Here is a 23,940-nt window from a genome sequence, read left to right on the forward strand (position 1 = left end):
CCTCGCCCTGCTGGGCAACAGCTGCTCACGTCTGTTGGGGTCTTTAGAGCAGGGATCCCCAACCCCCTGGCTACCTGTCAGGACAGGCGTGAGCGAAGTCCGTCTGAGCTCCACCTCCTGTCATCCGGCACCCCCACACCCAGTGGGGGTGAGCAGATGAAACAAAGCTCGCCTGCGCTTGGGCTCCTGTTCCCCACCTCACCTGAGCTCTGCCTCCTGCCCCCCCCTCCATGAAACCAGTCTCTGGTCCCCAAAAGATTGAGGACCGCTGCTTTAGAGGACAGGCCTGTTTGGGAGACTCAACCCCAGCACCCCTCTTTTTCCAGACCTTTTTCACCCTCTTCTGCTTCTACCAGGTCCCAGTCCACACCACATGGGTGAGGAACTGGGACCCAGTCCTGAGACCACCCCTGGTGATACCGGTGGCCATAAGGGTGACCTTCCACAATTTGGCCCCTGGACCTCATTGCTGTTCACTACCCTGGACCCAGAACTGTTCCCATTCAATTAGGACACCCTCTTGTTTTTAAAAACCTCTTTCTGACTCCACACTGGGGTGTCTGCTGTTGCCTCAAAGAGAACTCTTAATCTGGGGTCACTGATTCCTCAGCACTCCTGGATGATGAGTGCGTGAAACCTGGGCCGTCTCGTCTACTCCCCATTCTCCACTGGATACAGGATCTAAATCAGTGCCTCTGGAACTGTTTCTGCAATATTCCCTACCAGAATCACCCAGGGAACTTCAAAAAAGCAGCAGACCTCATTCCCTTACCCTGGACCTTCACTCAGGGTGGGGTCAAGGGTCTATGTTGAACAAGCTGGGGTGAGGGTGGGGTGGTCTGATGGGCAAGGGAGATGTTCCCCTGTCTGTCTTGTGGCTTTTCTGTATCTCTGCCGTATTCTCTCAGGAGTCAGTCTCTTCATGTCTCTTACAGAGCCAAGCTGATGGCCTTGGTTGAGAGGGGTTATCCCCCTGGAGGGAGTCACTTAGTGGTCTCTTCTCGGGTTACTATTCAGCCTTATGACCCCACAGTGCTACCTGGAGCTGAGGGTATGGGCTGCAGTCCCAGTGAGCAGACACAGGGCCTGCTGTTGGTCACAACAGGCAGACCAGTATGAAGGTAACAGCCAGGCATCTTTGGCCAGTCCATGACATGAGAATTCTAAGTCTCTAGAAAACTATCTAGAAAGAATCCTCTGTGGGGATTCTTTCAAAGTGTGAGGAGAAGGGAGACTTGTATTTTCAAAGCTTATTAGCCTCACCCACAAAGACAATAAAAATAACTGGAGAGAAAGCCCTTTTCTTCTGAGCATGGATGGCCCTTTGGTGGCAGGAACTTGACAGACTTGAGTCATTCTGGAGTTTGAATCCAGAGTTGAAGGGCCACAGGATGGGGGATGGAAGGAGATTGAATGGGAGGAGGAAGCAGAGAGAGGAACCCAAAAGTTGGTTGGTTTGGGGAGAACCCAGAGGAGGAGTATCCAATGTAAAAATTGAGGCTGCTTTTAGTGCTACATGGATATTTTTCCTCCTGCCTTTAAGAATTTATTGTCTGCTATGCAAAAATATGTCAAATTGATTATTTTGAAAATGGTAGTCTCATAATCAAAATTTAAAACTCTTGTTCTTCAAAGAACACCAAAAAGTAAAAAGACAACCCACAGAATGGGAAGAAGGCTTTGCAAACAATATATCTGATAAAGAATTTATACTCAGAATATATAAACTACTCTTAAAGCTTAATAAAAAAACAAATAACCCAATTTTAAAATGGGCAAAGGATCAGCATATTCATTTCTTCAAGGAAGATATATATCTTCAAGAGAAAAAGCATATCCACATGGATACTTACACATGAATGTTCATAGCGGTGTTATTCATACTTGCCAAGAGATGGAAACAATAGATGAGTGGTTAAACAAAACACAGTCTATTCATACAGTGAAATATTCAGCCATAAAAGGAATGAAGCACTGGTACATGCTGCAACCTGGATGAATCTTAAAACTATTACACTAAGTGAAAGAAGCCAGGTACAGAAAGGTGACATACTGTGTGGTTCCACTTACATGAAATGTCCAGAATAGGCAAACATAGAGAAAAACTAGACTAGTGGTTGCCTAGGTCTGGTAGGGAGTGGACATGTGATTTGGGGATGATGGCTAAGGGCACACATCTTTTCTGAGGATGAAAGTGCTCTGAAATTAATTGTGATGTTTGAACAGTTCTGGGCATTGAATTATACACTTCACTGGGTAAATTGTATGGTCTGTGAACTATACCTCACTGAAGCTATTAAAAAATGGTATATAGTGCACTATGAAAGACAAAATGTCTTCCGTTGGTGGCCTTTGTGAGGCACTTGTTATGTGGCATCAGGGAGCCAGGCCTCTGGAGATGAGGCCCAGAAGTAATACTTACACCTGAAGCAAAATACTTGTACCTGAAGCTCCCTCTTTCCCACCCTAGAATTCAAAGCTCAGGGAAGAATCCACACTTTGTAGGTGTGGAAAGTAGGTTTCAGACAATTGAATGGGCTCCTAAGGGGCAGGGAAACATCACCTGGTGTCTAGGTAACCCAAATGAGGCTTTCACCCAGGAAGTGTGATGTGGTAGTCTGTCCCTGTGGGGCTCCCATGAGTAGCCTCTTTCAAGAGCCCAGGTTCTCTCTGAGGATGTTAGGGGTTGAATTGTGTTCCTCCCCCAAAATTCATATGCTGAAGTCATAACCCCCAGTACCTCAGAATATCAACTTAATAGGAGACAGGGTCTTTATAAAGGGATCAAGTTAAATGATGTCATTAGGATAGGCCCTATTCCAACATAACCAGTGTCCTCATAAAAGTGGGAGGTTAGGAGACGGACTTGTATACAGGGAGAATACCATGTGAACATGAAGATGACCATCTGCAAGCCTAGGGCTGAGACTGGGAACAGATCCTTCCCTCACAGCCCTCAGAAGGAACCAACTCTGCCAACACTTTGATTTAGACTTCTAGCCTCCAGAACTGTAAGAAATTACATTTGTGTTGTTCAGCCACTCAGTCTGTGGTGCTTTATTCTGGCAGCCTCGGGACACTAATAGGGCACAACAATGGCCGTGCTGAGCTATGTGGGACTTTGGTCCAAAATTAGATATTAGGGAGGAGCTGAGAGGTGGGCAGGGCTATGTGGGACAAAGCCACATAAGGGGTCTTGTAGGTCCTGCCATGTCCTGAGCCTGGAGCTGCTATAGAGTCTTCTCTAAACTTCGGAGCTGGGGTCCATGCACTCTGTTCAAAGGACCTGGTGCCCATTCCCCTATACCTTGACCCCCAACTGTATGACTTTATTCTTGGAAGTTCTGGGAAATGCTCCAATGTGCTTTCACAATCTGGACTTTCCCTTGGCCCCTTCTTTGTCTCAGGCTGATGGGGGTGAGGGAAGAGCCCTATTCCTGGTCTCAGAGATTCCCTAGTTCCGCAAGTGGAGGAACCACAGTCTGAGTGTAAGGGATGTGCCCTCCCCGCTGAGAGCCCACACACTCCCATCTTCCTGTCTTTCTTCCTCTGTCTCTGTCGATCACCTTGTTTCCCCACCAACTTACATACATGGTCTGTGAGCCCTGGATCCTTCCTTAGGGCAGCCCCTCCTCTGCCACTCTTAAACCAGGTGGACCTCCCTTTGGTACAGAAGCGCCGGCTGGACTTGGTGCTGGGAACATCTGGGAGAAGGAGGCTGGCTCAGTGAAGGCCCCAAAGGGAGATGTGGCCAAAGGGACTTTGTGGAAGTAGTGGAAGGACTGTTCCTCTGAAACCCCTCTCGTACCTGTTCCTCCCAACCAGGCCGCAGGCCTTTGAACTCTGAACAGCCACAGGCAACTCCAAGGTGAATGAGAGCAAATGATGAGGGGATGGTAAGCCCTGAAGTCCCATGTCCCATTGCATGTTCCCCTCTCCCTCCAGCACCGTCCCCACCCTGGCTGATCTCCCACATGCACCTGGCTCTCTTACATCCTCCCTGGGCCATGAAGAGACCCCTGGAGAAGCAGGATGTGATAAGAATGTGACCTGTACGGTCATCATAATGGCCCTGAGCCTGGTTGGTTAAATGCTATGCTAACACTACCCTGAAATTCTGAATAATTATTGACAAATGGCCCCACCGTTTCATTTTGCATTTAGCCCTTCACTTCATGTAGCAGGTTCTGGTTGTGGGGCCAAAACTCCTGTCTGGGAGAGAAATTATGGGGACAGCTCTGTGTGTGTGAGAAGAGTTGTATGTATGTGTCAGGGGCACTGAGAAACAATGAGTCTTATGGGACAATGTGTTACTTTAACAGTGAGATCTGATTTGTTGTGGGAGGAGCTGGAGAATGAAGGGTCCGTACATGAGAAGAAACACCAGTCCTAGTAGACTCTTTTTATCCCAAACCCTGGAGGTGGGAGGTGGACTGTGTTTTCCTGGGGGCTTAAAATTCCTCTCAGGTGCCTGGACCAGCAGCCCAGGACTGGCATTGGCCTCAGTGTCTATTCCTCCTTTTTGTGATGCCTTCCAACCTCCCCGTACCTTATTAACCCCTGACCCCCGCACCCTAACTGTGGCATTGATCTGATGCTGCAAGGTGCTCTGGGACTTATGACAATGGAATCGTGGAGTGGTCATTGAGGAATGAAATGATCCACTAAGGGCTCAGTGGCCCGACTGGAGCCATAAGGTGGAGACACAAGAGGAAGTCTATGGGGTACCACCCCCCTGCCTCTCTGGTTGAGTCAAAGGTCTAGGGGTATGAAAGGGCCTGGGGTAGTATGGGCATGCAAGTCAGCAGCCAGGAAGAGCAGCTGGATGTAGGCACTGCTGTGTCATTTGCTGCTTCAGAGAGAGATGGTCACCACCAATTCCTCCCTTGGCCAACATTTACCTGTACCACAGGGGGTTGGGTATCTGGGAACCAAGTCACCCTGCACACTCCAGAACAATTTTTATACTTGCACGTTTGTGTATCATTGTGAGTGTGTGTGTACGTGTACAACAGGTCTGGGATTTTGGAAAGTCATATAAGACCAGAGCGTCCTTGTTACCTCCACAGATATTCCAAGAAGACAATAAGAGTCTGAGAAATGAATTGGGGAAGAAGCTCTTTCTCCTGTGTAGGTGGGGGCTGAGTTGGGGTTTGGGTTTTCCCGTGGGAGGCTGATGATGTTCTGGCCCTCCTGAGGTCCAGGAAGGAGAAGGATCAGGTCTCTTTGCTCCAACTCTATCTCTTTACAGCACAGACTTGTAGACACATTCTATGATAATATCCAATTTAAAGGAGAAGACCAAGTGGGTTATGTCCCCACTCCCATGCTCTGCATAATCTGGGTGGGGTGGTTTCACAATGTTGATAATGATGAAGGTGCCACCTCTGGTTGGTTCATTCTTACACTGGACAAAATTCACAGCTGTGTGGTCGGTGAGTGCACAGGTGGGGGATACAAAGGCCCAGGGAGCCTGAGGGAGGTGTCCAAGTCATAGGGTATACTGATGACAGAGCAGGAATGCCGGGCACCTGGTCCCCAGGCACATGGCTTGACTAGTTATGGGGAGATGGCGAACTGAGAACAGGGGATAAGACAGAAAGTGAGGGAAGCACGGGGCAACATAAACCAACTGTTTTTTTTCTCCCCAATAGGTCAGGTTAGGCCTAACAGGGGTGTTCAACCTTTTGGCACCTCTGGGCCACACTGGAAGAAGAAGAGTTGTTTTGGGCCATACATTAAATACATTACGACATGTAGTCACACACACACACACACAAAATCTAATAACGTTTTAAATAAATTTATGATTTTGTGTTGGGCTGCATTCATAGTCATCTCGGGTTGCATGCGGCCCATGGGTTGCAGGTTGGACACCCCTGGAAGATCTGGAGGTGAGTTTTGGTCTTGCTTCTCCTCCAAAACTTAGTTACCTGGGCCAGGTTATTGAGGTGAGCTCTTGGCTCCTATGAAGATCACAGTGGAGACCACAAACCACAGCAGGCAGGAGCAGGTCTACCCACCTACCCACACTCCTCTCTCCAGAACAACATCAATGAGACCTTTTTTCACAAACCACGTTTGCTCAATGTCAGAATAACAATCAGGTGAGTATGAGGCACCTGTCACAGCCCTCTGTGCTTCTCCTTCACTTCTGCTCTCCCTTGATTTTGGTGCTTCCATGTGTATACACAGCCCCTGGGTAGGGTGGGGTAAGCACGGAGGGGTGGCTGAGAGCTAAGGAGGTCGTAGCCTTTCTGGCACTAGCCTCCTGGCCTCCTGGCCTCTGGGACCAGCGCATAGTGGCCAAAGGTCTGCCCTTAATTTCATGCATACTAATCAACCATAGATTTTACAACATGAGTCCAGGTGATTTTGAGAGTACATTTATTAAAGCTGGGGACAGTGAAAAAGGAAGTTCCTAGGACAGAAGAAGCAACAGGAGAAAGAGTAGGTGGGGCTGCTTTGGATCACTGAGAAGTTAGAGAAAAGGAGGTTTTGGAGACACTTAAGGGGTTAGCCTGGGATGAGCCGCTGCTGCCCATTGCTCCCCTGGTTGCATGTCTTATGGAGTCCCTTAGAGTTTAGGAGATGCATCCCTGTGGGAGCAGAAGAGGAGGAAGGGAAAGGTGAGAGCATGCTCCTGGGAGTGAGAGCAGGAGCTGGGTTCTTTGTTTGGAAGCTTTCTTTCTTTCTTTCTTTCTTTCTTTCTTTCTTTCTTTGGCTGGAAGTTTAGAAGAGATCATAGTAGAATATTCATCAGTTTTCCAGGTATGCTTTCAGGGCTGTGGTCTCCAGTGATTGATCAAAATGAGGGCAGGGGGTCATTAGTCACAGCGGCTGGTCCTGGCATTGCGCACCTGGCTTTGCTGCTTTTCTCATCCTGGACACACAACTGAAACACAACGGGGGCCCAGATGTTACTTCTAGGGAGGTGACCATCTGTATCTGGCTGTAAATTGCTCTTTGCCAGGGCAGTTTGTTCAGCTGTCTGTCGGTGGCCCTATTCCACTTGTCCTGTCTCAATTACTAATGTTGTGGTTATGCTCTTAGTTACTTGAATCTTTGAGTTCACTCAAGGGGCTTGTAGTTTGTTCTGCTTTATGATTACATTTTAAAAGTAGTAAATCAGCTTGTATATTATGTATTATCCAATACATTTGTGTATCCTAATTAATTGTAGACATTGGTAATGTTCTATTATTTGAAAAGTTTTGCTTGGACCTAAGTAAATTATGTGGAAATACACCATTGTGTAATCTGTATTACAAATAATAGATTAGTTCACAGTGTGCCTGTAGGATTTCTGTAGGTGTTAAATTTGAATTGATAATGCTAATCATATGACCTAATTGAGAATTTATCTTTGACTGTATTATAAATTAAACTGATTTCTATTGATCCTACTAGCATTTATATTTCTTTTCAAAAACTGTAAGAAATTTCCAAATGAAACATTTTAAAATTCTATTATGAGTACACCTGTTATATGAATATAGCACTCTATCACTGGAAGGCATGTAATATAGTATCAGACTAAAAGCAAATGGAGTCCAATCTAAGCAACAAAGGGGTTAATGGGTAGTGGCTACCTGGATATGTACGGAAGGGTCACCACACTCTATCTAGTCTCAGCAAGGAAATCTCTTCATTTTTTGCTTGTCCTGTGTGCTAGAAAGGAAGGCCAAAGGAATAGGATTGCATTTGATATCCCTAATCTAATCCAGAGCTTTCACTTTGAGGATAAGGAATGTGATGCCCACAAAAGCCATATTCCTTACCATGTTAGTTATTAGTTTTGAGTCAGTGTCTAAGGCAAATATAAAGCCACTTCAATATTTTGGACATTTTTTCTTTGAGATTATTTCTTGCTTCTTTTAATCCCTGTTATCAATATGGAACTGACTGTTTTGTTTTCCTCTCTGTCATTGTCATCGTTACTGAATTTTTTTTTAAAGATTTTATTTATTTTATTTTTGGAGAGGGGAACATCAGTGTCGGGTTGCCTTTCGAGCGCCCCCTAGTGGGGAACCTGGCCCACAAACGAGGCATGTGCCCTGACTGGGAATCTAAACCGGTGACCCTTTGGTTCACAGGCCGACACTCAGTCCACTGAGCCACACCAGCCAGGGCTCAAGTTAGTGAACTTAATTCCTCTTCATCCTCAATTCTCTCTGCATCATGCCTTTAATTTTTGTCCCTTAGACCACTAATTCTCAACCTTTTTCATATCATGGCACACATAAACTAATTACTAAAATTCTGCAGCATACCAAAAAATATGCTATATTTTTTGCCAACCTGACAAAAATTAGGTATAATTTTGATTCATTCACACCAAACAGCTACTGTGTTGACTGTTGTCATTTTTCTTTATGTGACAATCTAAGGGAAAAGAGTCCAGTGCCCCTGACTAAATAGTCAGGTACAGCATGTTTTAAAAAATCTTGTGGCCTACCAGTGTGCTTCTTGTGGCAGTTTTAAAATCACTGCCTTAGACACTTCTGGTACAAGTAGACATTTATACAGTTGTCTCTCTTTTGATCAAATATTTTTCTCTTCTATTTTTGATTTTATTCCTGATTGAGAACACTACCAGGCCTTGACCGGTGTAGCTCTGTTGGTTGGGCATTGTTCTACAAGGTCAAAAACCCCTGGTTTGATTTCTGGTTGGGGCATATGTCTAGGTTTCTGTCCCCAATCAGAGCAGTTAAGAGAGGCAACCTATGGATGTTTCTCACAATGATGTTTCTCACAATGTTTCTTTCCCTCTTTCTCCTTCCCTTCTCCTTCCCCTAAAAATAATTAAATAAAATCTTAAAAAATAAAGAGAGAGAGAAAGAGAGAGAGAGGGAGAGAAAACTACCAGTATTGTACCACCAAAGTAAAAGATACTAAGCTCTAGTAGCTGGTTAATGTATGATGAACTTTAACTCTTGTTAAGTACAAGTTTCCGCTTTACCCAAAAACAAACAAAAAAAAAATGTCCATAGGAAAGGGAGGCAGGCCAGGAATACCTGATGAGTAGGAAAAAGAAGGTGGGGCACTGACAATTCAGCTTTGGGTTTAGAGGTTTATGGGTAGTTATGGGCCCCCAACTGATAACCAACTTGGCAGCAGGTGGTTTTCATTTCAATTGCTAGCATTTTCCATTTGAATTAGGGACCAACATTCCAAAACAACAGGTTTTCTATAATCATCCAGAGTCTGTGATTTTTAATTTTATTCAATTTTAATTAATTTAAACAGGAAGATATGGCTAGAGGATACTATATTGGACAGCACAGATTAAGATCGACTCCAGAGAATAAGTTCCAAGGTGAGTCCTTGGCCCTCTCCATGGCTGGCTGTGACATCTGGCCACTCCCTCTCATACGTACCCCACTCTGGGCCTTTCTTGGGTGGGAGAATGCTCCTCAGATCTGTTCCCATCCAGCCTGCCTTTGAAGGCACCGGGGTGGGGGAGGGAGAAAGCCACCACAGTGTGACACAGTGGGGAGGAGAGCAGAGGGCATTAGGGTGAATGTAAAAAAAAGAAAGAAGAACCGCTTTTAATAAGGCTGTTTTAGGACAGGCCTCTGCAGTGGCCATGATGGTGGTATTGAGGGCAACACAGAGATTGTTGGTGGCCCTGGGTGGTTGGAGCCCAAGCCTCATGGCCACAAGAGCAGAGGGGAGGAACCAGTTATGCTTGACCATGGAGCAGCAGGATGGCTGGAATTAAATGAGAGATGCCATCGACAAAGAGTTCTCCTTCAAAACTTTTAATCAGTCATTAGCTCCATGACTCGAGTTGCCCTACAAGTAGAGAAGATAAATCATCACCGGGAACGGTTTAATATGTACAACAAAGACCGTATAATAATCACCTCGCGTGACTGTGGTGGACTGACAAAAAGAGATGTGAAACTGGCTAAGTTCATTGAAAAAGCAGCTGCTTCCGTGTCATTTCTTCTAAAATCCATATAAAATCTTATAAACATCTTAGGTGCAATGTATTTTGAAGACAATTTACAAGAACAATTTAAGGTGTAAATGTAGTTCATCTGTATACCACATTTTGTAAAATCAGTGCTTAAATACAAAATCATTAAAAAAAAAAAGAAAAAGGCTGTTTTACTTGGGCATTTCGAAATACATTCCTGAGGCCAGGAAGAGAGGCCTCTCGGGAAGGGCAGAACTAATGCAGGGTTAACTGGGGCCAGAGGGATGCGGGGGTGGGGACAGGGACCTCTCCTTCAGGCCTTGGCTGCAGAGGAAGCCAGGGAGAGGCCCACAGGGTAGGCCTGGAAGAACCTGAGCGAAGCTAGTACAGGGTCTCCCGGGAGTGGGTTCTCAGGTGGCGGAGCAGGTGGGAATTGCGGCTGAAGCTGCGGCCACACTGTGTGCAGGAGTAGGGCCTAGCCCCCGTGTGCACCAGCATGTGACGCAGTAGGTTGCAGCTACGACTGAAGCTCTTGCCACACTCTAGGCACTCTTGCGGGGGCTCGGCCTGCCCGGACACCGCCTCGTCCCCGGTGCCTGCATGGGTAGCCAGGTGCCGCTGCAGGTGGGCGTTGCGCCGGAAACTCCGGCCGCACGTTTGGCAGCCGTAGGGCCGCTCACCGGTGTGGCTGCGGCGGTGGCGGGCCAGGTTGGAGCTGTTGCGGAAGCGGTGGCCGCAGGTGTCACAGGCGTGGGGCTTCTCCCCTGTGTGGATGCGCTGGTGGCGCGCTAGGTGGGCACTCTGGCTGAATCCTTCACCGCACTGGCTGCAGCGGCAGGGCTTCTCGCCAGTGTGGCTGCGCCGGTGGCGAGCGAGGTCCTGAGTCTGGCTGAAGGTCTTGCCACACTGGGTGCAACGGTGGGGCCTTGGGCCGCCGTGGGTCAGGAGGTGGCGGGCGAGGCTAGCTCGGCGCACAAAGCGCTTCCCGCACTGCTGGCAGCCATAGGGCTTCTCGCCGGTGTGCACCCGCTGGTGGTAGACCAGCTGGGAGCTCTGGCTGAATCTACGGCCGCAGACCTGGCAGGAGAAAGGCCGCTCGCCTGTGTGCACACGCAGGTGGGCTCCCAGGTGCTCACTGCGCCGGAAAGCCTTACCGCAGTCGCTGCACACATAGGGCCTGCGCTCAGGGCTCCGGCGCATGCTGTCCGAGCTCTCGGAGCGCTGGTGGCCCTTGTCTTTGGTGTGAATCCGCAGGTGGCGCTTGAGGCTGGAACGGCGTTGGAAGGTTTGGCCACAATGTGAGCACAGGACTACGGTCAGTTCTGGAGCTTTGGTCTTGGTCTCCGCGGTGCAGGGTGCCTTTTGGTCTTGGGCGTGCGCCAGCAGGTGCTGGAGGAGGCTGGTCCGACTCTGGAAGCCTTGGCCGCATTCGGCGCACAAGAAGGCAGGCTCAGAGTGTGTCTGCAGATGCTTGTTTAGGTGTGAGCTCTGGCGGAAGCGGTGGCTGCAGAGGTGGCAGGCATGTGGCCGCTCATCAGTGTGCGTGCGCATGTGCAGCTTGAGGATAGAGTTGCGGCCGAAGGTCTTCCCACAGCACAAGCACGGGAAGGACCGCGAGCCGGGGTGAGACCTCAGCTGGTGCCCTTCCAGGCGGGCCAGCTTCGTGAAACTCACCCCACATTCTGTGCAGATGAACTTCGTCTCTGGCTCCGACTGGGAGGCCCCTCCGGCCACTTTGGCCACTACAGCATCACTCTTAGCATCAGGGGACTCTCCTTCATGGGAGCTGCTCACTCCAGGACCCTGCCCAAGTGACTGTGCACGGGGCTCTTCTGTCACCCCTGGACTACCTTCCTGAGACTCTGCCGAGACAGCAGCAGGCCAGGCAACCCCTTTGGGCTCTTCTTGAAACGTCTCGTCTGGGGTTCTGCTTCCAAATCCTGTAAAAGAAGCAAAAAACAGGATTGGTCAGGCCTATTCCCAGTGCTCCTAGGAATCGCCAATATGTCATTACCTGGAAGTGGAAAGAAACCTAGGATCCTGCAAAGCTGGTGGGTGGCAGAAGGTGTGGGGTAAAAAACAAGTAACATACAGTTTACCACTGTAACTGTTCAACAGTGTACAATTCCTGTCCATAGATACATTCACAATGTTGTGCAACACTGGAAATGGAAACCCCATACCATTAGCAAGCACTCCCATGACCATCTATTTTAAAAGCTCAGAGTTAAAGGGGTTGATGATTAGACCACACACAGTAAGTCTTTGAATATATACAGGGTAGCGTAAAAATAGGTTTACAGTTGTTTGTATGAAAATAATACAATAATAAATAGAGAAATAAACCCTGTGTTTCACATACACATTTTGCCCCACCCTGTGTATGTGTGTGTGTGTGTGTGTATCTATAGCTATATATCTATATATATGACATCTGTCCAAAGAAAATCCAACCATTGTTAACATAATGAGGATGACTTGTGGGGCATTGATGTAACCTGGCAGCCAAGGAAAGTAGACCGGAGTGTGCATGTGTGAACACAGATGACTTCACTGTACTAGTCAGTGGGGGCAGTAGATGCTGTTGAGTGAGCGTGTGTACTGTGTGGCTGTTGCATTCACAATGACTGAGAGAGTAGAGCAGTGACTCTGCATCAAATTTTGAGTTAACCTTGAACATTCCTCTGCAGAAACTATTTGGATGATTTCAGAAGGTTGCAGTTATGAAAACTGGTGATTGGCAGCTTCATCATGACAACACGCCTACTCATGCATCAGGTTTTGTGCAGAGTTTTTGGTCACACATCAAATCACCCCAGTGACTCAGCCCTGCTATAACCCAGATTTGGCACCCAGCAACTACTGTCTTCTGTCTTTTTGCAAAACTAAAATCACCTTTGAAAGAGAAGAGATTTCAGACCATTACTGAGACTCAGGAAAATACGATGGGGCAGCTGATGGCAGTTGGGAGAACTATGTGAGGTCCCAAGGTGCCTACTTTGAAGGGGACTGAAGCATCATGTACCATGTTTCCTATGTACCATGTTTCTTGTATCTGTACTTTCTTCAATAAATGCCTTTATTTTTCATATTACATGTCTAAATACTTTCTGGACAGACTAATACCCATATTTATATGTGTGTATAATATATGGATATTAGTCTGTCCAGAAAGTATTTATATATTCTCATGAAAATAGCCCATTTTTAGCCAGAGAGGTCCAAATATCTGGAGGGTCTTGAGGTTCAGGAATCACATCCCAACAAAAAGAAAGAGGTTTCAGTGGTTGTAAGCCCTGGGAAGGGTTCTTACCTAGGGGGTGCACAGGCCATGTGTTCTTCACTGGGACATCTTCAAAGGTCAGGGACTCCTGTAAAAGGAGGGGCAGGAACCCACACGAGTGAGGAACAAGGCTCTGAGACCTGAGGGAAATGAACTTTCTAGGCTTGAATTCAGGAAGACATGGATTTGCTAAAACTACAGAGGCAATGAACATTTGGGACAGAAGAATGTCCTGGAGTAAGGGGACAAGTCTAACTCACCAGAACAGCAGCCAGCTCCTGATCATGGGAGTTCTCCTCAGGCCACAGCTCAGGGTCCTGGGGGGCTGACAGCATTGGGAGAGAGAAAGAGCTGTGAGAAGCCGGCCGTATCCACCACGAGGCTGTAAGGACATGCACTTTTCGCCAAGCCCCTGTGAGAGACACCTTGGCTCTTATCTATTCCTGTCAACCAGAGAGGCTGCCCACTTCTCTCCCCACCTCGGCTCCCAGCTTCCACCTTCCCCTGGGCACTAGCTCACCACTCTCTTGCAGGGCCTGAAATGTCCTCTTGGGACCTGGGCTCAGGGGCTGCTTTGAACTTGCAGGACGTCTCCAGGCCCCCAGCTCAGCAGACTTGGAGGGCCCTGGCTGGGCTGGCAGGAGTCCTTTTGATGGTTCTGGGGCTGGAGGCTTTTCTGGTGGCAATTCCTTTTTGGGGCTATGGATAGAGACCTGGGAAGCATCCCCCTGTTCTTCCAAGGTGATGTCTGCACGGGGACAATTCTTGCCAGCGTTAAAACTAAAATCCTGTTAAAAACATACCATGTTAGGCAACAGGCAGGGTGGTAATCCATGTCCTGCTGACTCCCAAGGGAAACAGGGCAAAGGAAAGGTGAGAGTCAGACAAGGAAGGAGTTAGGAGATTAAGAAGGAATTGGCAAAGGGAGGAAAGTGGAATGTTCAGTGATTCTTAATGGGGCCATAAAGTTCCTGTCTTTCCCACCAGCTGTCCAGCCCACCTGGATGCCACACTCTTACCAGTGGCCCCACGTCGATGGACTCCCTCTGGATACCCTCCAGCAGCAGCACCACTTCCTCTCCATCCCTGAGCTGCTGGCCCTGCAGCCGAGCTAGGAGGTGTGGGGGCAGCACACTGAGGAACTGCTCTAGCACCAGCAGCTCCAAGATCTGCTTCTTGCTGTGCAGCGCCGGCTGCAGCCAGTGGCTGCAGAGCTCCCGGAGCCGGCTCAGCGATGCCCTGGGCCCCATGTCCTCCTGATACTGGAAGCATCTGAAGAGCTGGTGAGCCACTTCCGGCCGGATCCTTATCTCTGGCCGCCTGGGGTCCTCCTGGCTGGCAGCCTCCTCCTCCTCCTCCAGTTTTACTCCTCCAAGCTGCTCTGGCTCCCGCTCAGCAGAGACAGTTTCTACAAGCATCCTTCACCTTGGGGGACACCTCACCACAGCTGTTTCCACTCTTGGGTCTCTCTCTCTCTCTGCTCCCACACCTGTGGTGTTAAGAGATGCCTAAAGATGTGGCCTGCAGAGGAATTGTTTCTCACACTGGTCATGGGTAATGGCTCAGCCAGACCAATGCACCAAAAGGCAGAGAAAATGGACAGTTCTCTATTACTGTTCTCTCCTGCAGCAGTTAGTACTTTGCCTCACATTACCCCAGCAATCAAAGTTGGCACTCCCCTGCGAGAGGGCAATTTGGCTTTTCCTGCCTCTTGATGTCATGCCAGGGAAAAGCATGGCACCACCGAAGATGAGTCCTTACCAAAAATGTTCCATCACAATCCAATTCTGCCTTCAGACCCAATTTCCAGTATAAAGGGCATTGTAGGGAAGGAGAACAAATCAAATGACCTCAAAGAAACAATGAAACAAATCCTAAACACAGAATATGACCCAAAACAGCTGGCCCAGGTTCTTAAGTCTATGTCATAAAAGACAAGTGCCTGTAGTTGGCGCACTGCGCTGCTCCAGAGACTAACACCCCTCACAACTAAATGCATGAAACTTAATTATATCCTCATTTTTAAAAAAGGCTTTCAAAGATATTTTGCGGTCAGTTGGGAAAATTTGAACATGGGGCACTAGATGACAATGGAAATGAATTTCTGAGATGGGACTTCAGTTTTATGGTATGTAAGAAATGTCTTTATTCGTAGATATTGAAGGGTTTGGAAGTAAAGGGGCTTGAGGTTTCAGCCATATTTATGGACCAACATGCAAAATTACAGCAATTGCTCTTTGAACTCCTCTGGCAGTTTAAGAATTTTAAGGATAAAAGGTTAGAGGGAAAGCTCATGCATATGAGGAAGGACCCCAAAAAACCAGCATTATCTTATGGAGGGCATGCCTCTTGTAGTATAGGCTTCCCCCATTAGGTGAGTGTTCTGGGAACCCATCTGTATCAGTGCACCAGATGGTGGTGTTGTGAGAGGCTGTGTTTGGCTTCAGTGAGTTTTTTGGAAGACTCTTTCAATGAGTTCGCCCATTTCATGGTGGGTGATTTACAAGCGCACCTGCCTACATGAGTGTTTGGCAGTTTTTGGCCAAAACTCATGATCACTGTGCTCCACCCCCCTTATTCACCCACGTGACTTTTCTTTGTTTCCTTGTATGAAAAAAGTCCTTAAAGGGAAGCATTTTGCCAATGTGGAAGTGAAACAAAAACTGGCAGAAGCACTAAAAGGCATCAAAACTAACTAGTTCAAAAACTGTTCTGAGCAGTGGAAAAAACGTCTCGGTAGGCGTATTGCATCAAATGGAGAGTACTTTGAAGGTGACTGAAGCTTAAATATGAAAGAATAAATACACAGTTTTTAAATAAATAAATTCTGGGTTTTTTTGGGTCCCCACTCGTATGATCTCTCTTTGACTAGACATCTTGACCCTCACTTTATGGCTGCGGAGGTGGCTCTCAGCAGTCAATGCCAAGGCCACCCAGCTGACCAATGTAGGGCCTACCTCCCACCTGCTATTCCAGTCTATTCACCTCCTCACGTATCCCCAGAGACTGAAGTCAAGATAAACCAAGGAACTGGGCCTGGTGGGTGGGTCTCCATGTGAGATAGGTTTACAGTTTGCATAAATTTGTCAGAGGTGTCCCCAAGGCAGGCCAAAGCTGCCTTGCCCATTTCAGAGGTCTGTAGTGGGTGTGCCCATGGGAGCTGGGTAATGGGCAAGAGAGGCAGTCATTTCCTTTCCTTTTCTTTCTTTCTTTCTTTCTTTATTTCTTTTTTTTAATTTTGGAGTCTTTCTTGGTCTCCTCTGGGAGGAATCCATCCCTGTGAGTCTGTCTGGCAATAAAAAGCGCTTCTCACTGGCCACCAGGGGGCACTGGGTCCACGTGACTGACAACTGCACCCGCCTCTCCTCCCAAGCCTCTAAGGGCTCTGTAGGGCTGGCTACTCCCTCCTTTGTGAGGTAACCCAGCTCCCAAGTTCGGTCCTGCTCACAGAGACACTGTTTAATCCTTCGGCACAGCCCAGAAAAGTTATCCTTTTTTGAACAGGCCTGAACTTTTGTTACAGAACTTCGGAACACTCATATTTTAATGCAGGCAGGAATTATTTATGGATATGGAAACCCAAGTTCCAACCACTCTCTGCCCTCCCTGCTCTCCAGCCTCAGGGCTCAGGTGAGCTTCTCCCGAACCTGCCACCCCACCCCCACCCCATGGATGTCCCAGGGACCGGGATGAGAAGAAAGCCTTCAGCATCACTTTCCACCACCTAAATGGAGTAGATGGTGGGTGTGCATAAGGGCTAGCTATTGTCATTCTTATTATTTGTATTATTAGGTAATAATACAAATGAGCACAGCTAACAGTTGTTCCCATTTGATAGCCGAGGACACCAATGCTCAGAGGTACAAACATTTGCCCAAGAAGGTAACCCAGCCTTGTCAATGGAGCCAGGGGAAAGGCGGTTTAGTTCAGAGCTTTGAACAGTTTGTTGAGCCCTCTTAATATGGGGCTCAGGAGAGAAAAGGGCTGAGGGTTCTCTAAACCTCCTTTTCAGGTGGGATGAGTGGGGCGTGAAATAATAAAACATACAAAACTTGTATTTTTTTAAAAAGTCTGGTCCTACCTAAATGCATGAAACTTAATTATATCCTCATTTTTAAAAAAGGCTTTCAAAGATATTTTGCGGTCAGTTGGGAAAATTTGAACATGGGGCTCATTTGAAAGACTCAGAGGAGAGGGGAGAAGGGTGAGAAGCTAAAACAAAGACTCAGGCCTACATCCTGACCACCTAACCAGGCCCGCCCCCATCTCCCCAGCCTCCCCCACCATAGCCCTGCATCTCCCCAGCTTCCCTCCCCTTACTCCGCTTTCTGCTTCTCTCTAGTCTTTCCCCCTCCTTCCTCCAGCACTTCTCCAGACTCTCCAGCATCTCAGTGTCCCCCAAGCCTCTCTAATGTTCATTCTTTCCTGCACTATGTCATCTGACCCTATATGGGGTTTTCCCTTTTATCTCTGGCTCCTTCTACCCATTGTCCCCTCACTTCTGAGACTCCAGAACACACCAGCCACCTGTTTCTCCCCCTCCAGTGTCACTCTGTGCCACAATTTTGGTTGAGTGTATTTCTTCCCTTGGCCTTTGAATACAGACTGGTTCATTTCAGTAACTGTTCACCCAGCGCTTGCGGTGACTTCAATGTTAGCAGAAAGAACAAAATGAGAATGTAATGGTTGCCTCGCAGTTGTAATTTTTGATGAATGCATACAAAATTGTGCAGAAAAAGTCTTTAATAAATATTAAAAAAAACTGGGTTTTTGTTTCATTGTGTTTTGGTAGCAAGAGCAAAATAGAGAACCAATCACATGTAATCAGGAACCCAGTATTAACAGCTGGGAGGTTCTGAATCTCACTCCAGCCAATGGGGAAAATTTTTCTCCATTTGACAACTGCAAAGGCTATGTTCAGACAGGATGAGTAATTTTTTCATTGTTGCCCCAGGTGGAGACAAGATTTGCTCTAAGATGAGAATGCTGATCTTGACCACTGTGCAAAAGCTCAGAAACAGAAAAGGACCCAGTTTCCCTCCAGCCCTGTGTGATTTGCCTTGTCTTAGCCAGAACATCATAGTGTGAATCAGAAACTGTAAGGGTTTTCCAAATTCCAGTCTTCAGGCCTAGGTACCCAGGGGTGCCGGAACCTCCAGGTGAGGTCTCACCAAAAGGTTTTTGAAAGAAGTGGGATTCAAATTCAAGGGAAGTTGGCCTTAGAGTCTCCCCCACCCCACTTCTTCAGAGCACAAAGGCTTTGTTAATATGCATATCTATGGGGGTTGGGCTGGGTGAAGAAGGGAAACGCTACACTCACCCTCCAATATTTGAGCAGCATAATTTGGAGCCCGGAGAGTTGGGGCAAATAGACTGGACCAGCCCAGGGTAGAGCTGCTGCCACGAAACCCACCCACACGATAGCAGAGCCCAGAGAGGGGGCTCCTCAGCCAGGAACTTGTCCTTTCTCCTTGGACACAGTTGGCAGGAGCGCCTTGTCTTTGTTGGCTGGCTCCGCTCCTAGTGCTCCGCTGAGTGGATGAGGCTGGTCAGTCCTCCTGGGGGCACGTGGAGCCTACCTTTCCCTCTTTGGCGGGTGCAGCAAGCCCATGCTATAGGAAGTCCTGCAACCTCCCTGATGCCCCCATCTCTTCAGGTCCACAGATCCGGCTGGTTCTGGGCTCCTCCCCAGCATGGACCACCCACGCCCTCCCAAGGCTTTCCTCCAGCTCCCTAATTCCCCATCAAGGCCTGGAACACTCACCCCCATCCCGCCCCCAATTCTCTCTCAAGCTGCTATGACCCCTATGTTTGTCCTGGCAGCCTGCACCCCAGGACTCCCTGCCACTCACCACTCAGGGTCCCCACTCCAGAGACAGAGGTGCTGGGGTTCTCTGAGGGCCACAGGACCAGAATCAGGCTCAGCCAGCCTGGGGAAGGACTCCAGGAAAATGCAACAGGAAGTTCCCAGCTCCAGTCCCATCCAGATGATGAGGGGGCATCCTAGAGTTAACCCTTAACTTCCCAGTTTGGGAGCATGGTGGGGAGCAGGCAGGGCGGGGCCAGGGAAATAAAGACAGAGAACTAATTCAGATTCCAACCTCAGACTGTTTGTGAATGTACCTACCCCTCCAAGTAAGAACTGCCCCCCTCCTTATTAAAACTGGTCCTATGCCCCTTGGGGGTCTGCCTGTACTTTTGTTGGGAGTGGGGGGAACAGATAAGAGCTACCATTTAAAAATGCCTGCTGTGTGCTGGAGTCCTTGCTAAGCATTTCATTCCTGCAACAAGTCTTTGCCAAGGGTCTGCCCTGTGCTAGGCACAGTTGTAGGTGCTGAGGACACAGAGGTAAACAGGCCCTGACCTCAGGGGCTTGCTTACACTCCATGGTGCAGGAGAAAACAGTGGTAGGCGCTAAGAAGAAAATAGGCCTATGTAATGGGGGAAGGGAGGGAGCCATCAACATTGCCGCCTAAAATCCTCCCAAGAATGCTGCCAGGTGGCTTTTGACCCCAGCTTTACCAATGACAAAGCAGGGGCTCCCAGGAGGGGAAGTGACTCACCTTTGACTCTAACTACAAAGTCAAACTTTTCCCTTTGCTCTAAGGGGCCTTTTTGGGTTGTGCTCTAGGTGGCAGCCCAGAAGTTGCACCCACACCACCCCACCTGTCCTGGGGCCCCGGGGCCCCGTACACAGCGGCCAGAGGCAGCGGGCTAGCTGCCCCTCGGCCCAAGCCTGTTGGAGCCAGACCCTGTGCTCGGCCTGGCTCTTCTTCAGGGTCACTGTCTTTCTGTATGGAGCGCTGGGGCTAGTACGGGCCTCCCTAGACCACAAACTCCCTACAGATAGTGGCATTTCCCTTTTCTGCTCCACATCCTCCTTGCCTAGCCCAGCGCCTGGCACTTTATCAGGACGGGCGAACTGGCTGAGGAGCAGCCCAGCGGAGCCCAAAGTACTCCGAGGTTTACTGCGAGCCCCAGACCCAGGGCTCCCCAGCGTGCGGTCTTCTCCCGCTGGGTCCTGGGGTGCAGCGGCCAGACTCTGGGCGGGGCTGGGACACCCCACACCTGGGCGGGACCAGGGAGGCAGGCAAGGAGGAGGCACCTTCCTCATTACCTGATCTGGGTCCTGAGACCCGCCCTCAGTGCTGCTGACTCTGGCCCTAACCCCAGAATTTACCTGTGCCCCCATGGCTATGGCCTTCGAGGCCGTGGTCATGTACTTGACCCCTAGGGGCAGGCGCGGCTGGACCGGGAGAGGATCTGTCTGACCTGGTTGTCTCCGGCCTTGGGCCTGGAGTGTCCAGGTGAGAGCCTGGGGGAGCTGGCTGGGAGTACAGCGGGAAGATTCAGGGATTACTGTTAACATGGATTTCCCCAGCCTCACCTTCAGACGCACACTTTCTCCTGAAGTATGTTAGAAAAGCAGAGACCTGCTTGACCCAACTACCAGAAATATGAGCCAGGCAGAAAGGCCTGAAGTGAGAAGAGATCAACACTAACTTTTGGCCTTCTTTGTCCATAAACCTCCACCAACATGTGGGCTTTGACTAACATTGCTGCTCCTGGCTCACCACGTGCTTGTACCATTCATTCATTCGGAAAATTGCGTTCCTATTTTGTGTCCGGCACTGTCCTGGACTCCGAGTCTTGGACTGAGTGGAATGGACAAGTGCCGCCCCCATGAGGCTTACAGTCTGGACAGGATTAGGTACCTGTAGGAGAGATCCCTTTTGACTTCTCTTATTAACTGAAGTTACTTTGCAGGAAGAAAAAAAAAGGGCTTAATGAATATTTAAGTCCCTTCAAATTCTTCTTGATCTTTGAAAATACATTCCTCTCTCCCAGAGTATTATCCATGAACCAACAAAAATGCTTGTTAAATTGCTGAATTGTTACTTATCTCTATTTAGTAAGTGATAAACGCCCATAAGGGACTTTTAATATTCATCTACCTATTTGGGATATGTTTCATTATCTCCTAAAATTATTTTGAAAATGTAAACTTCAACTATTCTCTTTGTGACCTTAGAATTTTTTTGTATCAGCTAGATCAGCAAGAAGCACCTGATGGTGTCTTCATCTTCAGAAATTTCAAAAGAAAAACAAATTTTCCTGTATTTTTGATATCTATCGGCTTCCTCCATTTAGAAAAATTCAGCACAAAGGGAAAACTCCTTCTCCAACTCTACAAAAAATTACTATTAAACATGCTATGATCCCTTTAATAGCCTTTGGTTAATTCAGTGACCTAAGTGTGTGTCTCTAAACTGCATTAATAACTTATTTTCCTGCAGCTGTAACACTAACATTTTCTTCTGGAAAGTCACAGTCTTGAAGGAGTAATTGCAGGGTGTTTATGGTGTAGCCAAACCCCTCACTGAGGATACACACCAACATCCCTTCACTGAAGGCTAAGCCTGGTACAGGAATGCTAGGGATATTGACAAGAACACAAGGTGAACCTTGGCCTGTGGCTGTCTTTTTTTGGTGTCTACAAATTTGCTGTCCCCCAAGTTTCTCATCTCCTTGTCTCTCATTGGCAGGAGGTCTGAAGATCCAAAGGCCTGAGCTGCAGTCTCAGCTTTGCCATTTGCTGCTGTTGGCTTTGACAAGCCATTTAATGGACTTCTTTCACTCTGCTGCTCCAAGCTCTTCCCAAACTGCTCACCCTGGGGCCCATCTAAGGCCTCTTTCTACCATGGATCTCATCTAACTTCTTTTCCTTTACCTGACACATTGCAGTCATCACCTTTCAATTCCTGAACATGCCTATCTGATCCGACCTCACTGTCCTGGCCTGGAATGGATGCTTTCACCCCCACCCCCACTTTGCCAGTTCCTCTTCATTCTTAAATTTCAGTCTCATTCAGAAGACGGCTTCTGTTTGCTCTTTAAAAAGCGTTCTCTCTCTGCACTCCAATTTCCTTCATAGCACTTATTACAGTCTGAAATTCACTTGCTTCTTTTTTGTTTATTTGGCTTTTGCCTATCTCTTCCACTGGACTGTAAGCCATGGACCATGTCTTGTGGTTCATTGGTTCCGAGCCTGACCTCAGTGGATTTAAACTTCCATCTTCCTTAGAATTTTATTGACTTTTAGAACTCACACTCTTCTATTTTATTTTATTTTTCTATCTCTCCAGTGTCTCCTCTTCTTCATCAACCTTTCTTTCTTTGCCTGACCATTAACTATTGGCATCTTACAAGGGTGCTGGCCTAAAGGGCCTCTTCTCACTCCATTTCCTTTCAGCCTCTAGTGATTCCTACCTGTTGTTATTTGCAGCCTAGTGGCATCCACTCCACTTGAGGGTGGGCAGGATTAATTATTGCTTCTAATAAACAGAGTCCAGTCTGGTTACTCTTGGAGAGTCACTTCTGAGATTAGGTTGTAAACAGACTGCGGTTTCTCTTGGGGGCCTTCATATGCACACTCTCATTCTCTTGCTTGCTCACCCAGGAGGAGCCATGTCTGTAGAGAGGCCCGTGTTTTGAGAAATCAAGGCCAGCCAATATGGGTCCTCCTCCCCCAGTCAAGCCTTAAGGTGAGACCATAGTCCTAGCTGACAACTTGAATATAACTCTCGACCTTGAGCTAGAGGCACCCAGCTAAGCCCTGCTGGGTGCACAAACCTTAAGACAACAAGTATTTATTTTAAGCTACAGTGTTTTAGGATCATTTGTTGCACAGCAAGAGATAACTAATACACTTCCCTGGATGGTTTTATAGCCTCTGTGGCCTCTGTAAGCATTCTCCCTACCAGTACCCCTATATTTATATTTTGCCTCTCAATTCTCTGTCCACTTGACCTTGCTACTTGGTTGTCTCATAAATGCTTCAAAGACTTCAGGTTCAAAACAAACTCATCCAGCCACATAAATAAATGCAAATGCCACGATAGTGGCTTTGTTGCTGTTCACTGATACATCCCGAATTCCCAGCACATAGTAAATCTTCACTAAATGTAGATGAATTAATATTTCACATCACACGTGCTTCTTTTCTGGTATTTTATATTTCAGTAAATGTAGTACAATCCATTTAGTCACTCAAACCAGAAATTTGGGTTTATTCTTTACCCCCTCACTTTACTGCATTCTTACATCTTATCAGTCTCCAAGTTCCATAGGTTTGATATCCTTAATATTTTTCAAATCTGCCTGTTTCTCTACCTCCACTGCCCAAGTCCAGATTACCATTATCTCTTGCCTGGACCATAACAAAGACCAAACTGGTTTCTCTTTATTTACTTTATTTGTTTTTTAAAGTTTTAAATGTAACATACAGAAATGTACACAAACCAAAAATGGAGAACATGATGGATTTCTACCAAGTGAAAACAGCCCTTTAGCCAGCATCTGGATCAAATCAAAACTTACCAACACTTGTGGGGCTTTTCTGTACCCCCCTCTCTTCACTTATCCTCCCCCTTCATCACTATTCTTCCATCTACAACCAAGTTGTTTGGTCTGTTTTTGAACTTCATGTGAATGGAGTCACACAAATGGAACTCCTCTGGTCTTACTCATTCCACATCAGGGGACTCATCCATGTGTTGTTTACCCCATTGCATTATGAATTTGTTCTGTTGAGGCTGGACAGTGGGTGGTTTTCAGTTTGGGGCTACATCAAGTAGTTCTTGTATGTCTCTGGTGACCACACATGTGAATTACTACTGGATTTGTACCCAGGAGTGAACTGCTGTGTCACAGGGTAGGTAGGTGTTCAGCC

At 47.6% G+C, this 23,940-nt stretch overlaps 1 protein-coding gene across 1 annotated transcript; it reads right to left on the reverse strand.

The window, feature by feature from the left end:
* Positions 1–10,306: 10,306 nt before the first annotated feature.
* On the reverse strand, positions 10,307–14,492 carry ZSCAN10 (zinc finger and SCAN domain containing 10). The gene is made up of 4 exons (XM_054589217.1): positions 14,228–14,492; positions 13,469–13,533; positions 13,239–13,296; positions 10,307–11,865 (listed from the first exon to the last, which is right to left on the reverse strand). The coding sequence occupies exons 1-4, from the start codon at positions 14,478–14,480 to the stop codon at positions 10,307–10,309; spliced, it is 1,935 nt and encodes a 644-aa protein (XP_054445192.1). The 5' UTR covers positions 14,481–14,492.
* Positions 14,493–23,940: the final 9,448 nt, after the last annotated feature.

This window comes from Pteronotus mesoamericanus, unplaced genomic scaffold, assembly GCF_021234165.1.
Source record: "Pteronotus mesoamericanus isolate MK-2021 breed Mesoamerican mustached bat unplaced genomic scaffold, CSHL_Meso_final scaffold_167, whole genome shotgun sequence".
Lineage (NCBI taxonomy): Eukaryota > Metazoa > Chordata > Mammalia > Chiroptera > Mormoopidae > Pteronotus > Pteronotus mesoamericanus.